We start from the raw sequence: 16247 nt of genomic DNA on the forward strand, positions 1-16247 counted from the left end.
GCCCGCGGGGTGGGGCGGGTTGACCTCGGCATCCCGAATTCGCAGCGCTACGTGATCCCTTAACGTCTCTAAATGAGCTGGAGCTAGGAGAGGGCGAGGGGGCTGGTGGGGTTGCTCTCACAGAACTGCACTGGATACTTTACGGGTGACCCTCGGGGGCGGATTTAAGGCGATCAGTTGGCGTAAAGTATGATGACAGTTACCGTTTCTTATTCCTAGCGTGAGGACCTCCCCCTCAGAAATCGCCAATATTGGTTTTTCACCTGAAACAACCTCTTTTAACTGAAAGCCCATGCTTCTGCCCACTTCTTTCACATTTATAAACGTTTTTGTTGTTTTGGTATCTTTTCTTCATTTTTGATGACAGAACCCTGTTAAACACCAGGAATAACAGTATGTATGTTACTAATCACACAATATCTTGGATTTAAAAGACATAAAATTAGTCGCATTACCATAGCCACCTGCCTTCTGAGGGCTGGCATAGGGAGACAGGTGAGATTGGAATTAGGGAAGGTATTAAATTTTAAAAACCCTTTCCTCATCTACAGTTATCTCGATGCACCTCCTCTCCCCCAAAGTTCCTGCTACTACCCAAAACACCACTTTCTCCAGGGATGGCATTGCATTCTCTTTGCGAGTTCTGCAATTCCCTCAGCTTCATCTGGAACTTAAAAAGTGATTATTTTCAAAGTACTCCGTGCAAGGGTATATGTTATCAAGGCAATAACATACTGACTTCTTAGTATCAATAAAACACCCTCAATAACCTTAACTGATTTAGCCATAGGAACTCATTTTCTCCAAGGTAATTTCTGGAGATTTCCCTAACCTCTCTATCAAAGGTGTTTCTTAGGTCCTTCCCAGTCTCCACCCTTTTCCACCCACCCTCCCCCAACCCTTGCTACCTCCCCCTAAAGTAGTGGTAGTGGCTGCTTGAAGAGTTACTGTGTTGTGTGCAGATGACAGTCGCAAATGTTACTGCAGCTCTATGGGGTAGAGGAGGTCCTGTAGCAAATGCATACCCCCATAAAGTTTGACTTACATTGTGGCTAGACTCCACAGCGCTACAGTTCAACTACCCTGAGGATTAAACGTGTCTTTACAAACTGTCCTGTAAGTCTAAGCATTTCCATTTCCAAACTTGCAGGGCAAGGTCTACCTATACATGTTATTCCCATAATATTGGATTTTCTTCAAAGGCAAGTATTTAGTGAAAGGTTTGGTGGGCCTTGAAGTATACAAACTCACAAAGTGCTTTTATAGAATGTTGACACAATTTTTTTTTTCTGCTTTTGGCGAAGTAAATTCACGTAACATAAAATGAACCATTTTAAAGTGTACAACTTAGTGGTACCTAGCCCATTCCCATGTTATGCAATCACCACCACTACCTAGTTCCAAAATCTTTGTAAACCCCAGACACAACTGACTTTTAAAAGGGCTCACTCCCCAAGCCTTGAGGATTGTGCCAGGCCTTTTCCAACAAAGAGGCTGTGGAGGAGATTACTTCTAGGATGCTAGCAGCTAGGGTATGAAGCATCTCAAGGGGAAGCAAGTCTGTGGTAAGTCTTCCTGGTACAGGGCTGCAAGTTTTTTCTATCACTCTTCTAAATAAACAAATACTAAACCTCTGTCATCAACCCTATTGTTTATCTGACATAACTGTCTCGATCATACAGAGTTAAAGCAGAAAGAATACTGATTGTGAAACCCAGAGTAGAAACATAACCCAGAACCAGACATGCACACACAAAGCCCTGTGGACTTGGGGCAGCAGGGCAAAAACCAATAAACCCAGAGTTGGAATCCAGGTTCAACATCTTTGCTGAACTGATTTTTTTTAACCTTGAAATAAATTTTAGTTAAGCCAGTAACTTTTAAGTCTCCCCATATGTTCACCTGTGGAAGTCAAACACCACCTATACTCAGTGCAGTGGAATGAGAATTCATAAACACCTAAAAGGCCCCTGTACAGTGCCCGGTAGGTAAGAGCACTGAAATACTGGGGTCCCCCTGCTGGGGCATGAAACTATGACACCTCCCTAAGGTACTCACTGGGATACTTAAAATGTAGGTAACCACTGCTGGAAATGTGGCATTTTTATCTCAGCATTTTTTCAGAAATAAGAAATATAGATCGAGGCATGAGGCCAAACCCTTCCATTCTAAAATATGAGAACTAGGGATCACAGTGGAGAATGCATTCATGCATAACTAGTCAAGCCATTGCTTGAACTCACATCTCCTCACTGCCAATTTAGCCTCTCTTTCATGCTGAATCCAGATTAAGTAACAGGGCTCTAACGTATCACGTGTACTCACAGGAAGCAGGAGCCATGACCTTCCAATCCAACTGCCTCTATTTGGCTTGCTTCTCCAGAACACTGCCACGCACAAGCTCCTTTTGAGGCCACCCTTAAAGCCTCTACCCCCTCAGCCACCTTGAGGCCACCATGGCCGTACCTCTTAACATTTTCTCTGGACCCACCAAACCCAAAGCATTCAAATTCGCAGTTTTGTATCTCCCAGGAATACTCTTTGCCTAAAAGACGTGTGTCACAATACAATACATATCCTTACTTTCCAGATCCCTGACCTTATCTAAGAGGCGAATTGCCATTATGTAAGAAAGAGAACCTATGCAGACCCTTCTGCCCTCAAAATAAAACAGAGACAGACATCACTCGAATTCTTCTGAGTTTATTTACTTTGAAGTAATCAGTTAAAAAGTGTGGGGGGGAAGCCTGAGTTTGGCATGAGTATTACAAAGCAGAAAATTGACAGAAGATGGCAGTATACATTCATCTTTACACTCACACGCTGAAAAACAACTCATAACTTCACCAAGAGACACAGTTCAACTTTGCAAACAACTTGCATAGCTGATAACTGATGAAAGGCATATACGTAAGGCAATGCAAAATCTTGGATCCCAACTGTCTCCATAAACATGAACGATCTGGGGAAAGATTCCTAATCCACCTCCTCAATGGTGGGGCCAGATCCAGAGCCCCCTTTAGGGGCCTGGGCCCCAAAGCCGCCAGCCCCGGGGCCACCCGCCCCCTGGTACAGTCTACTGATGATGGGGTTACACACCTGCTCCAGCTCCTTCCTCTTGTGCTCAAACTCATCCTTCTCGGCCAAGGTGTTGGCGTCCAGCCACGAAATCACCTCCTGGCACTTGTCCAGCACCTTCTTCTTGTCGGCCTCGCTGATCTTGCCCTTCAGCCCCTCATCCTCCACGGCGCTCTTCATGTTGAAGGCGTACGACTCCAGGGCGTTCTTGGCAGACACCCTCTCGCGCTGGACCTCGTCCTCGGCTTTGTACTTCTCCGCCTCCTGCACCATGCGCTCGATCTCCTCCTTGCTCAGCCGGCCCTTGTCGTTGGTGATGGTGATCTTGTTGGCCTTGCCCGTGCTCTTGTCCATGGCCGTGACGTTCAGGATGCCATTGGCGTCGATGTCGAAGGTCACCTCGATCTGGGGCACTCCCCTGGGCGCCGGTGGGATGCCGCTCAGCTCGAAGCGCCCCAGCAGGTTGTTGTCCCGCGTCATGGCCCTCTCGCCCTCGTACACCTGGATCAGCACGCCGGGCTGGTTGTCCGAATAGGTGGTGAAGATCTGCGTCTGCTTGGTGGGGATGGTGGAGTTGCGCTTGATCAGGGCAGTCATCACGCCCCCAGCCGTCTCCAGCCCCAGCGACAGGGGAGCCACGTCCAGCAGCAGCAGGTCCTGCACGTTCTCAGACTTGTCTCCCATCAGGATGGCTGCCTGCACCGCCGCCCCATAGGCCACCGCCTCGTCGGGGTTGATGCTCTTGTTGAGGTCGCGCCCGTTGAAGAAGTCCTGCAGCAGCTTCTGCACCTTGGGGATGCGGGTGGAGCCCCCCACCAGGACCAGGTCGTGGACCTGAGCCTTGTCCAGCTTGGCGTCGCGCAGAGCCTTCTCCACGGGCTCCAGGGTGCTCCGGAACAGGTCCGAGCACAGCTCTTCGAACCGCGCCCTGGTGATGGACGTGTAGAAGTCGATGCCCTCGAACAGGGAATCGATCTCCAGGCTGGCCTGGGTGCTGGACGACAGGGTCCTCTTGGCCCTCTCGCAGGCGGTGCGCAGTCGCCTCACGGCCCGCTTGTTCTGGCTGATGTCCTTCTTGTGCTTCCTCTTGAACTCCTCCACGAAGTGGTTCACCAGCCTGTTGTCGAAGTCCTCCCCACCCAGGTGGGTGTCCCCGGCCGTGGCCTTCACCTCGAAGATGCCGTCGTCGATCGTCAGGATGGACACGTCGAACGTGCCCCCGCCCAGGTCAAAGATGAGCACGTTGCGCTCCCCCTTGCCCGTCCGGTCCAGGCCGTAGGCGATGGCGGCAGCCGTGGGCTCGTTGATGATCCTCAGCACGTTCAGCCCCGCGATCACCCCGGCATCCTTGGTGGCCTGGCGCTGCGAGTCGTTGAAGTAGGCCGGCACAGTGATCACCGCGTTGCTTACCGGGTGGCCCAGGTACGCCTCGGCGATCTCCTTCATCTTGGTCAGCACCATCGACGAGATCTCCTCGGGGTAGAACGCCTTGGTCTCCCCCTTGTAGCTCACCTGCACCTTGGGCTTGTCACCGTCGTTGATCACCCGGAAAGGCCAGTGCTTCATGTCCGACTGCACCACAGGGTCGCCAAACTTGCGGCCGATCAGCCGCTTCGCGTCGAACACGGTGTTCTGTGGGTTCAGCGCCACCTGGTTCTTGGCCGCGTCGCCGATGAGCCGCTCGGTGTCCGTGAAGGCCACGTAGCTGGGGGTGGTGCGGTTGCCCTGATCGTTGGCGATGATCTCTACTTTGCCGTGCTGGAACACCCCCACGCAGGAGTAGGTGGTGCCCAGATCGATGCCAATGGCCGTGCTTTTCGCCATGCCGGTGTCCTGTCCTCTCGGCTCCGCAACGAACTTCAGACCTGAAAACGGCCAACGAGTTCAGCGACGAGGAGCTCGGTTCTTTCGGATTCCGAAAACTGAACGCGCCGGTGCTGCTCGGGGTAGTCCTCGCAGATAGCGTGTCTGCGGAAGCTGTGCTCACCAACCACACAAATCCTAGCAGGTCTCTCCGGACTTGCAGTTTCTCTGAGGGCGGCTCTGTATTTATAGTTTTTCATCAAGCTCCGCCTTTTCCCTCCTCAGCCAATCACCGAGCTCAGTGTGGCTGCCGGGTCGGGAATATTCCAGGGGTTTCTCCTCAGGTCCTGCCCCCCGGCCTTCTGGGACCAATCAGCGCCCTGAGTGTTGCCGCTCCCAGAACTCTCCAGACTCTTCTGGGGCTTGCTGGCTGGCACTGGCTGGGGGAGGGGGCAGTGGGTGGGGAAGGAGTGGGAGGAGCTGGCGGCTCCGGAGGGGGGCCGGGGGCGTTGACGTAGTCCACGCAGTTGCGTTACAATGGAGATGCTGCGTCTGACCTCATGGGCTAGTAGGGAGTCAGGATAACCTGTCTGGGCCCTGCTCAAAGTTGTAGGGCAGGGCGGGTGGGGGGTGGGGGGACACTGGCTGTGCAGTTTGGATATTGAGGGAGCCCCAAGTTATAGGCGCTCCGCAAAACGAACCGTATCAAACTGCATCGAAGGCGGTGGGACAGTAGGTGAGCCACGAGTACTCTGATTGGAATGGGCTGGGAATAGGCAAGACGAATAAGTCCTTGTTTGAGGAAGTGCTGGGAAAGTTCTCTAGTTTGTTTAAATCTAAGGTATGGGGATGTGGGCCAGCCAGGGAAGGGGGATCGTTTAAGGACCGCCAAGGTGGCTGGGATTGGTTAGAGCTGCCAGAAAAAAGTGAAGGAGCTGGTCTGTTATTGTCTCCAGATAACAGTTGTTTTATTTGGAAGAAGATTAGAGAAAGAGACAGCCTTTGAGAGCACCACCTCACCCGAGAAAACTCATGAGGGCTTGATTGGGTTCTTAGCAGCCGTCTTCAGACTGGCCCAAATGTACTCCCACCAATCCCTAATAGAGGGTAAAAGGCGATCAGCAGGGTTGCTAAACCCATGTGACTGATGTCTCCTGTGGAGACAAGAACTTCAAATAATCAGAGTTCAGCAGGAGACAGGTACAATGCCAGATTAAAAAAAGTCACAGACAGAGGAACAGGACAGTTGAGTCTGGCCCTGTGAGAAATTGGAAACAGCATTATGACACTGTCCTAGGAGTTGGCTAGGAGTTCTTCTGTCTACCTTGTACATAACCTTGTCTAGAAGAGATGTTTGCACACACAGTATGTGGCAGGATTATTCACAATAGCCATAAGGTGGAAGCAGCCCAAGTGCCACAGAAGGAATGAATAAAGAAATGTGGTATATACATACAATGAAAATTATTCAGCCGTAAAAAGGAAATTCTGACACGTTGTAAAATAGATGAACTTCTAGGATATTATGGTACGTTAAATAAGCCAGTCACAAAAAGAAAAATAGTGTGTAATTCCGCTAATGTGAGGTACCTAGAGTAGGCAAATTCTGAGAGGCAAAAAGTAGGCCAAAAGGAGAACCACTAGTAGGCTAATGGTTTCCAAGGGCTTGGAGGAGGGGGGAAATGGGGAGTTGTTTAATGGGTATAGAATTTGTTTTGAGAGATAAAGAACTCTGTAGACTGGTTGGGCAACAATGTGAATGGACTTACTACTGAACTGTATGCCGAAAAATGGTTCAGATGGTAAATTTCATGTTGTGTGTATTTTACCACAATTAAAAATAAATAAAAATTAAAAGTTCTCTCTGAAATTTTATCTCATTCTTTTCCCACAGGCCTAGGAAAACCATGGCTGCTGCTAAGGGAACGGCCATTGGCATCGACCTGGGCACCACCTACTCCTGCGTGGGGGTGTTCCAGCACGGCAAAGTAGAGATCATCGCCAACGATCAGGGCAACCGCACCACCCCCAGCTACGTGGCCTTCACGGACACCGAGCGGCTCATCGGTGACGCGGCCAAGAACCAGGTAGCCATGAATCCGCAGAACACTGTCTTTGATGCCAAACGGCTGATCGGCAGGAAATTTAATGATCCTGTAGTGCAATCAGATATGAAACTTTGGCCTTTCCAAGTAATCAATGAAGGAGGCAAGCCCAAGGTAACGGTGTCCTACAAAGGGGAGAAAAAAGTTTTCTACCCTGAGGAAATCTCTTCTATGGTACTGACTAAGATGAAGGAGACTGCTGAGGCTTTTTTGGGCCACAGTGTCACCAATGCTGTGATCACCGTGCCAGCGTACTTCAATGACTCTCAACGCCAGGCCACCAAGGATGCAGGTGTGATTGCAGGTCTCAATGTGCTAAGAATTATCAATGAACCCACAGCTGCTGCCATTGCCTATGGCTTAGATAAAGCAGGGCAGGGAGAGCGACATGTCCTGATCTTTGATCTGGGTGGAGGCACATTTGATGTGTCCATCCTGACCATAGATGATGGGATTTTTGAGGTAAAGGCCACAGCTGGGGACACCCACCTGGGTGGAGAGGATTTTGACAACAGGCTTGTGAGCCACTTTGTAGAAGAGTTCAAGAGGAAACATAAGAAGGACATCAGCCAGAACAAGCGGGCGGTGAGGCGGCTGCGCACCGCCTGCGAGAGGGCCAAGAGGACCCTGTCGTCCAGCACCCAGGCCAACTTGGAAATTGATTCACTTTATGAAGGCTTTGACTTCTACACATCCATCACCAGAGCCCGGTTTGAAGAGTTGTGTGCAGACCTGTTTAGGGGCACACTGGAGCCTGTGGAAAAGGCTCTTCGGGATGCCAAGATGAATAAGGCTAAAGTCCATGACATTGTTTTAGTAGGGGGCTCCACCCGCATCCCTAAGGTTCAGAGGCTATTGCAGGACTACTTTAATGGTCGTGATCTCAACAACAGCATCAACCCCGATGAGGCAGTTGCCTATGGGGCTGCAGTACAGGCAGCCATTTTGATGGGGGATAAGTCTGAAAAGGTACAGGACATGCTTTTGTTGGACGTGGCTCCCCTGTCCTTAGGGTTGGAGACAGCTGGGGGTGTCATGACTGTTCTGATCAAGCGCAACTCCACCATCCCCACCAAGCAGACGCAGATCTTCACCACCTACTCAGATAACCAGCCCGGCGTGCTGATCCAGGTGTACGAGGGCGAGAGGGCCATGACGCGGGACAACAACCTGCTGGGGCGCTTTGATCTGAGTGGAATCCCTCCTGCACCCAGGGGAGTGCCCCAGATCGACGTAACCTTTGACATCGACGCTAACGGTATTCTCAGTGTAACAGCCATGGACAAGAGCACAGGCAAGGCTAACAAGATCACCATCACCAACGACAAGGGCCGGCTGAGCAAGGAGGAGATCGAGCACATGGTTCTGGATGCTGAGAAATATAAAGCTGAGGATGAGGTCCAGAGAGAGAAAATTGCTGCAAAAAATGCCTTAGAATCCTATGCTTTTAACATGAAGAGTGCTGTGAGTGATGAAGGTCTACAGGGCAAGATTAATGAGTCTGATAAGAAGAAAATACTGAGTAAATGCAGTGAGGTCCTTTCATGGCTGGAGGCCAATCAACTGGCTGAGAAAGATGAGTTTGATCATAAGAGAAAGGAATTGGAGCAGGTGTGTAACCCAGTCATCACAAAGCTCTACCAGGGAGGATGCACTGGGCCTTCCTGTGCAACAGGGTATACACCTGGAAGGGCTGCCACAGGCCCCACCATTGAAGAAGTAGATTAATCTTTTCTGGAGCTGGAGGGTTCTAGGGTGCCTCTAAGATGAATTTTGTTCCCCTCATCTTTAAACATGGTTATGATTCCTGAATCGACTGGACCTGAAGCTAAGTTACCATACCTTTTGGATTCTGAAAGAGGAGTCTCATATACCATCTCTTCACACTCCAACATCCTGTTTCTGACTCTGGATTGAGACTCTTAGGAAAACTAGGCCTCTCTCTGAACCATTTGAAGAATTTGAATGTCTGTTATTTATTTCCAGCCTCCCCAACTTTCTTCTTCCTGTGTGGATGGTTATCTGTCCCTCAGTAAATTTGTTCCTAAAGCAAATTACTTCTGGTATTTTTAGACTGTGAGTGTATCTTGTAAAGTAGGGAAAAGGAGAGCTCCTGGAGAGACCATTTGTGGTCTGTTTGTGAGCTAATTGTGAATGATTAAGCTGATAAGGCCAAAGTATTTGAATTTTCATGAGCTAATTGTTTCAAGAAAAGACAACTTTTGATCATCAGGCACCTTTAGCCCCAGTTAGAGTAGTTACTAATTAGTTACTGCTTATATTCAGTGATAGACTGATTTCTGTGCTTAGGGTTCAGCTGCTTCCAGGGGTGGGTGGGTGGGGCGGTGGTGAGGGCCCAAACTTCTGCTTGATGTCCTGATGTCACTTACAGGTGGGGCCTAGGAGATCCAGCGTCTGTGCACTCACAGAGTTCATTATTACAGTCCTTTACATGCTGAAAATATTTCTACAACAAACTCCTAACAAATGTGTACTTTTATGCAAGATGAGAAATGGAAGATGTATTACAATCTTATTCCTTTAAAAAATATTTTCACTTATTGTGGCATAATATCGCATACTTATAAAGCCTTGGGGACCCGAGTATAGAAGTACTTGTAACTGTGTAACTGCATTTGTGTCCCTTTCTGTTTGAGAGGGAAATATTTTTTAAGTGACAATATTAGAATGGGTATTTCTAGCCCGGAGCCAGACTGTTTGGTTTTACTCAGTCCTTTACAGGACAGTCCTAGGCAAAACCGTAAAAGAAATGTGGACCGAGAGAGTAATATCTTTACTGGGAACCTTTGATAAAATCGAGATATGTGCGCAGGCTCCTCATCTCCGGGACTTCTCAACATTTTTTTTTCTTTACTTTTATCAAAGTGTAACATACATAGAAAAGTGTACAAATCATCATGGGTTTTCACAAGCTCCCCAGCAGTTTGCAATAGGAAGTATCTTTAGAGCATGAGCAAATCATGCTGGAACTGTACTTATTGTCATAGAAAGGAACAAAAACCCCTGAGAGGCGGTGAGGCGCCCTCCCCGACGCTCGTGCAGCGGCTGGGGCCCGCGCCTGCGCGGTGGGAGCCTGCCACTCCGGGAGGAAGTCGGAAGGCGGGAAGCTCCGCCCCTTTCCCGGCTTTGGCGTTCCCCTCGGCTCTATCCCCCCCCACCCTCCCCGAGCCGCGAGCCCGCGGGGCGCTGTCCTCCACCCCTCGGAGCTCTCCGCGGCGCTTCCCGCAGCGCCTGCGCGACCCCGCCCCGCCCCACGCGCGGGTTCGCGTTCCAGTTGCCGCCAGGCCTTCGGTCCACCGCACCCGGCCCTCGCTCTCCTGGTCCAGCGGGCGCCCAGCGGCGCAAGCACCATGGTAGGTACCGTGACGTCACAAGGGGGCGCCCTCGGGGAGCGCGGGCGGTTGAGACGGTTGGGGGCGGGGCGGGGGTCCCTCTGGGGGCTTTGTTCTTGTGGACTGGCATTGGGCCCTAGGACTTTTCCCTCCATCCTTAGTTCCTGCGCCTCAAGTTCTTTGAGGAGAGACCTGGAAGCAAATAGGATTTTTTTTCCCCCATGAGAAAAAAGGAAAAAAAAAACAGAGAGAGTCGGCGGAGACCGCAGTAGGAACAGCTAGACCTCAAGGATCATTTCCCTGACGGAGAACAGGCTCCGGGAGGGTGCGGGTGCGGGTGGAATACTTTCTACAGTTCTCTGGGAGGCGTGGACAGGACCCTAGGAGAGGTCGTCCGTTGAGAGACGAGCCCGAGGTGTGTAGCGCAGAGCCTCTCTCTGGGGCTTTATGTCAGGGGCTCGAGGTAGTGTGCATAATCATCTGGGCTCCAGCTGTTCATCCGAGTGTTCCTTCCTGTGAAGTTTTGAGAACTGCCAGAAATGTGGCGGGGATCCCAATACCAGTATTTGGTAATACTAGCAGGGGGACACGCCTCTTACCATGTCCCTTCCCATATGATGGTTTTCCCCCTCTCGCCCAATAGCTCTTCTATTCCTTTTTCAAGTCCCTTGTGGGCAAGGATGTGGTCGTGGAACTCAAGAATGACCTGAGGTAGGTGCCTGCTCTGCCAAGTCTGTAGGGGGTGGATGTGCCCAGCGCCCTGGAACTTCTTTAACAAGTATTTGAGGACTAGGCAAGGTGGGAGGGATACAAAGGAAATAAATGACTTGTGCCTCAAGCTTACAGATTAGCTGAGGAGTTGTATCTTGTACTGGAAAAAAATACAAAGAAGTATGTAAGTAGTAAGTACTAGAGAGAAGACAGGGCAGACGCATCAATAACACTTTTTACAAAACGTAGTTTTGTTTTTCTGATTATATACTCCTTTGACCCAACTTCTAGAAATGTAAGTATCGGTTCCTCAAGTAAAGATGTATGTACAAAGATGTTGGTAGATTTTTTTTTTTGTAGTAGTAGCCAAAAGTTGGGGGAAAAATTAAAATAGCCATAAACAGGGAATGCGTTAGATTGTGGTATTTCCATATAATATAGCTGTTCACATAGAAATGAGATGTATTAATATGGAAAGCTGTTGCAGAATAGTATATGTGGCATTATCTCCTTTTTGTTGAAGAAAATATAAACAGAAGATCCATGCAGCCCCTTCTGTCTATACTGCTTTTATATCCCCTATCCCCTTGTATCATTAGCTTGTAGTCATTTTTCAGGAGTTGGATTAAATGCTGTATCCTTGGACTTTCCTGGTTCTTCTTCTTCTAGCCAAGTAGACGCTTCCTTTTGTTTCTTTTTTTTTTTTTTTTTTTTTTTTTGGCCGTGCCACGCAGCATGTGGTATCTTAGTTCCCCCACCAGGGATTGATCCTGTACCTCCTGCATTGGAAGCATGGAGTCTTAAACTACTGGACCTCCAGGGAAGTCCCTAGCCACATAGACTCTTCTGTCAAAGAGTCTTTTTTTCTTCCTAGTGGCTTCTCAAATTGTGATTTCATAGAAATGTATTTACTGTTTAGGATCTATCTTTCCTACGGGGCCAAGACCATGCTTAAGCTCACCACTGTGTAACTAATGTCTAGCACGGGCCTGGTATCAATATATAGTAGGTGCTTAATAAATGTGTGCTGAAGGAAAAAAACATAGCCAACATTTGAGAACCTCCTATAGGCTAAGAACTACTCTCAATCCTTTACATTTGTTAACGCATTTAATTCTCAGAACACCTCTACATGATATATACTATTGTTCCTGTTTTACACATGAGGAAACTGAAGCTTGGATAGGTTAAGAAACTTGGTTAAGTCTACACAAATACTAAAAGACAAAGCCAGAACTTAAATCCCATTCTGTCTGCCCCCCGACCCCTTTTTAAAAATTAAAAACAGGGTCATAGTTTCTATGCAGTTGTGAAACTTGCTTTCACCTAATGGTATGTTGCAGATATTTTCCATGTCAATAAAGTTGATGTTTAGCATTTTAACGTTCTTAATGTCTGAATGGCATTTTTCTTAGCTGGCTAGAACTAATTTAACCAAAACCTTGCTGTTGGACACTTAGGCTGTTTCCAATTATTTGCTTTTATAAATGATACTGCCCTGAACATCCTCATGCATACATCTTTGTATACATCTCATTTCACTAGAAAAAAATCCTTTAAGTGAAATGTACATTTAAAATATTGATACATATTACCTGATTGTCCTTTAGAAAGTTTAAATGAATGTATTCTCTCCCCAGTGGTTTCTTCTTCATTTCTATGTGAGATAATTTCTTAGTGGGGGAGGCATTGACATGGCAGGGAACGGTGAGGCAAGGAATTTGCCTTTTAGATCAGAGATTTCGATTTATGGCACTGACAATGCATGTGGTATTGATGGCATATATTGATAGATTGGGTCCATATAGAGACAAGTGTGGAAAGCACAACTACCCTCAGCAATTCTGTGAGATGACTTGTTTTTTGATTTTCCTCTTCTTCCTGGGTCTTCCACATGGCAAGAATAACTGTTATGTTATAGCCCCAGATCCTAAAGCAAGGACTTAAAAGATTCAAAGGTAATGCATTGGGTTGGGAGAAGAGCTCTTTCTCTTGTGCTGGTTGTCAGACCACTTTTGTCCTAAATATCTCATTCTAAAGGGACTGAATGAAATGTTACCACCTTATACAATTCCTGAAAGTTATTGCATTGCTGCAGTTGGTGATAAGGCGCTGTCAAAAGTTTTTTAGCAGCCAGGGATGTGGTAAAACCACCACTGAGGCAGTTGGTCTCAGACACTGGATTTCAGACACTTAGAATTTTACAAAAATTAGGGCCAACAGAGAACTGACAACTTGAATTTTGGCAAGGTAAGGTTTTTTGTTTTTTTTTTTTTGCGGTACGCGGGCCTCTCACTGCTGTGGCCTCTCCCGCTGCGGAGCACAGGCTCCGGATGCGCAGGCCCAGCGGCCATGGTCCATGCGCCCAGCCGCTCCACGGCACGCGGGATCCTCCCGGACCGGGGCACGAACCCGCGTCCCCCGCATCGGCAGGCGGACTCTCAACCACTGCGCCACCAGGGAAGCCCCGGTAAGGATATTTTTAAAACTGCGATTTATTAACAATTATATATTTTTTAATACAAAAAAAAAAGGAAGGGCAATTAAAGAGCAGTTATTCTTAGGAGGAAACCAATGACAACCGTCAGCACACTATATACACACTACACTAGCCTGCGTTTCCTCTTTTGTCACGGACTTATGAAACCTTTGAGCGCACATCAGTATTTGAGAACCAGTTCTAAGGAACTTAGAATCTGATGATGACATGCAGAATGGTTAGGATGAAGGCAGCCAGGTTGGAGGCTGGCCTGGATTGAGCTGTAAAGTCATTAGACCTTGGTTTGTAGAAATCATACTAAAAAGAGAATTACAGAAATGTTAGAAAGACATCAGCAAACCATAGGGATTCGTGGGACGTGGAGGGTGGAGAAGTACAACTTATAGGATTTGAGGTTGTGAGACTTCGTGTTGAAACTGTTGGCAGAAATGAAAGGATTGGGAGAGGTAGCATGGCTTGGAGCACTGGTATTTAGATAGCATTCCTCTTTAATATTGCAGGGGGCTCAAGGATTGAGGAAGGGAGAGGACATCCCTGTGCCTGCATCATCAAGAACACTGCTAGCTACCTACTTTACCTACTTTACATATGAGGCTCTGGTTGCAAAGCAATAGTATTTGAAAATAGCTGGTGGTTCTGGGGGTTGGACAGGCCTGAACCAAAGTCTCTGTTTGTTCTAAACTTGGGCAAGTTATAAAACGTTTCTGAGCCCCTGGATGGTTAATAACTACCTTATGAAGTGGCTGTAAATATTACAAATACGCAGAATACAGGTCTAGCCCATACCAGTTGTTTAATGGTATTTACTAAGAGTGAGTTGGTTTAGGGAGAGGAGAGGTTATTTTAGAGGTCTAAAATAACACACTGCTCTGGAAGCACCTACATTCCTAGTCCAGAGCTTAGGCATATCCCTTTTTGGTTCTGCCTTTCCTGGTTTCCTCAAGTCCTTTTTTTTTTTTTTTTTTTGCGTTACGCGGGCCTCTCACTGCTGTGGCCTCTCCCATTGCGGAGCACAGGCTCCAGACGCGCAGGCTCAGCGGCCATGGCTCACGGGCCCAGCCGCTCCGCGGCATGTGGGATCTTCCCAGACCGGGGCACGAACCCGTGTCCCCTGCATCGGCAGGCGGACTCTCAACCACTGCGCCACCAGGGAAGCCCACCTCAAGTCCTTTATTTCCCCCCAACCATGCTCTTATCCCTGCTCTGCAGTCACCTCTATGTTGACTTTGGTATAAACTAATTGGGTTTTACCCTCTCTCTGCCCCTGACAGCATCTGTGGAACCCTCCATTCTGTGGATCAGGTGAGAATATAATAAGGGCCCTGAATGGGGTCTTGGGGAAGGAGATGGGAGAGGTTAAGGGCTGCGTACATTCATCTTGCCTCTAGTTCTAATGATGGTGTTCATTTTCTTTTCTTAGTATCTCAACATCAAACTAACTGACATCAGTGTCACAGACCCTGAGAAATACCCTCACATGGTGAGTTGTGGATGGTAGAAAAGAGCAAACATCTCTCAAAGCAGGAGGTCCCTGGGTGGATAGAGGGCATTTTTTAAGGGTGTTTTCACATTTGTCTATCTTTGTCTAGTTATCAGTGAAGAACTGCTTCATCCGGGGCTCAGTAGTTCGCTATGTGCAGCTGCCAGCAGATGAGGTCGACACACAGTTGCTACAGGATGCGGCAAGGAAGGAGGCCCTGCAGCAGAAGCAGTGATGGTTCCTCCTCCCTTCCCCTCCTTCCACTGGTGACCCTTAACCTCATGTCCCAGCCCGGGAGGCCTCCCTCCCATACTTGAGGTGTTGTTTGTTTCTACATAGCAAAGGCTTTTTTTTTTTTTTTTAAGGAATGTGGATGAGAGGAATAATAGTAGGGAGCAGCTATCCTCTGTTGAGAAGGGGAGGAAAAGTAGGCTGGGAACTGCGAAGCCTTCCCTGGCCCCAGCACCTGCCTTTCTCACTTCTTCCTGGAGATGGTGGGAAGATCTCCCAGATCTCTCCAGGGTAGCACGTGATTCATTTTGGGGATGGAAGGAATCTGTCCCGCATCGGGAATAAAATTTATGACGCAAATTCTGGTTCTGTGTGTGTGTTGGGAAGGGGGCTGGAGAATGGGAAAGGGGTGCTAAATTCATCCAAGCCCTGTTGCTCTCATTACCCCAGCCAAGAATCCACCCCATCCCGGCATTATCTGCTGCTACTCTCCTTGGTATAAACCATATCATTACCTCAATTAGACTACACGTGTTTCCTGAACATTCCCCTACTTAAATGGCCTACCTATCGGAGCCTTTTGCTTATCCCGTACCTATGAGTGCTTGCTGTCCTACTACCATGAAAGCTAATGAGACACCAAAATGCGTTTAATGCTGCTGGATTTCTTCCTCAGCCCAGCCAAACCAGTACACTCTTTCCCAATATCTATTGCAGATAAATAAATACAAGTGACAAAATACTGTGGAGAGTTGTGACTGGAAATTAACTTTCACTCGTTTAGCGAACAAGAGTTGCCGCTACAGATATGAGTTCTCAGCATGAAGGGACCTTAGAGGCCATCCAGCGTGACTCCCTCTTCCCACATAGGAGGAAATGAGGACCAGGGAGGACCTGGACACCAGGGACCTTCGCCAAATAGACCCGCGTCCGCGTCAGGGAGCGCCCTCCCCGCCGCTTCCCCAGCTGCCCGCTCGGCACCGCCC

General features: G+C 48.4%; 3 protein-coding genes across 3 annotated transcripts; 2 read left to right on the forward strand and 1 right to left on the reverse strand.

The window, feature by feature from the left end:
- Positions 1–2687: 2687 nt before the first annotated feature.
- On the reverse strand, positions 2688–5089 carry LOC132527470 (heat shock 70 kDa protein 1B). Its single transcript, XM_060163219.1, has one exon. The coding sequence runs from the start codon at positions 4900–4902 to the stop codon at positions 2977–2979; it is 1926 nt and encodes a 641-aa protein (XP_060019202.1). The 5' UTR covers positions 4903–5089; the 3' UTR covers positions 2688–2976.
- A 444-nt stretch (positions 5090–5533) lies between these two features.
- On the forward strand, positions 5534–9038 carry LOC132527472 (heat shock 70 kDa protein 1-like). The gene is made up of 2 exons (XM_060163220.1): positions 5534–5617; positions 6776–9038. Exon 2 carries the CDS (start codon positions 6789–6791, stop codon positions 8712–8714), a length of 1926 nt encoding a protein of 641 aa, XP_060019203.1. The 5' UTR covers positions 5534–5617; positions 6776–6788; the 3' UTR covers positions 8715–9038.
- Positions 9039–9365: 327 nt separating this feature from the next.
- Positions 9366–15621, forward strand: LSM2 (LSM2 homolog, U6 small nuclear RNA and mRNA degradation associated). Its single transcript, XM_060163935.1, has 6 exons — positions 9366–9378; positions 10026–10360; positions 10983–11050; positions 14822–14852; positions 14971–15030; positions 15140–15621. Exons 1-6 carry the CDS (start codon positions 9366–9368, stop codon positions 15263–15265), a joined length of 633 nt encoding a protein of 210 aa, XP_060019918.1. The 3' UTR covers positions 15266–15621.
- Positions 15622–16247: the final 626 nt, after the last annotated feature.

Source organism: Lagenorhynchus albirostris, chromosome 10 (genome assembly GCF_949774975.1).
Source record: "Lagenorhynchus albirostris chromosome 10, mLagAlb1.1, whole genome shotgun sequence".
Lineage (NCBI taxonomy): Eukaryota > Metazoa > Chordata > Mammalia > Artiodactyla > Delphinidae > Lagenorhynchus > Lagenorhynchus albirostris.

Bases quoted from the DNA above. Each gene is read 5' to 3' on its own strand.
- LOC132527470 (XM_060163219.1), bottom strand. From the start codon at position 4,902: ATGGCGAAAAGCACGGCCATTGGCATCGATCTGGGCACCACCTACTCC.
- LOC132527472 (XM_060163220.1), top strand. From the start codon at position 6,789: ATGGCTGCTGCTAAGGGAACGGCCATTGGCATCGACCTGGGCACCACC.
- LSM2 (XM_060163935.1), top strand. The intron at 10,361-10,982 runs GTAGGTACCGTG...CTCGCCCAATAG, and splicing joins CCAGCGGCGCAAGCACCATG to CTCTTCTATTCCTTTTTCAA. The intron at 14,853-14,970 runs GTGAGAATATAA...TTCTTTTCTTAG, and splicing joins CCCTCCATTCTGTGGATCAG to TATCTCAACATCAAACTAAC.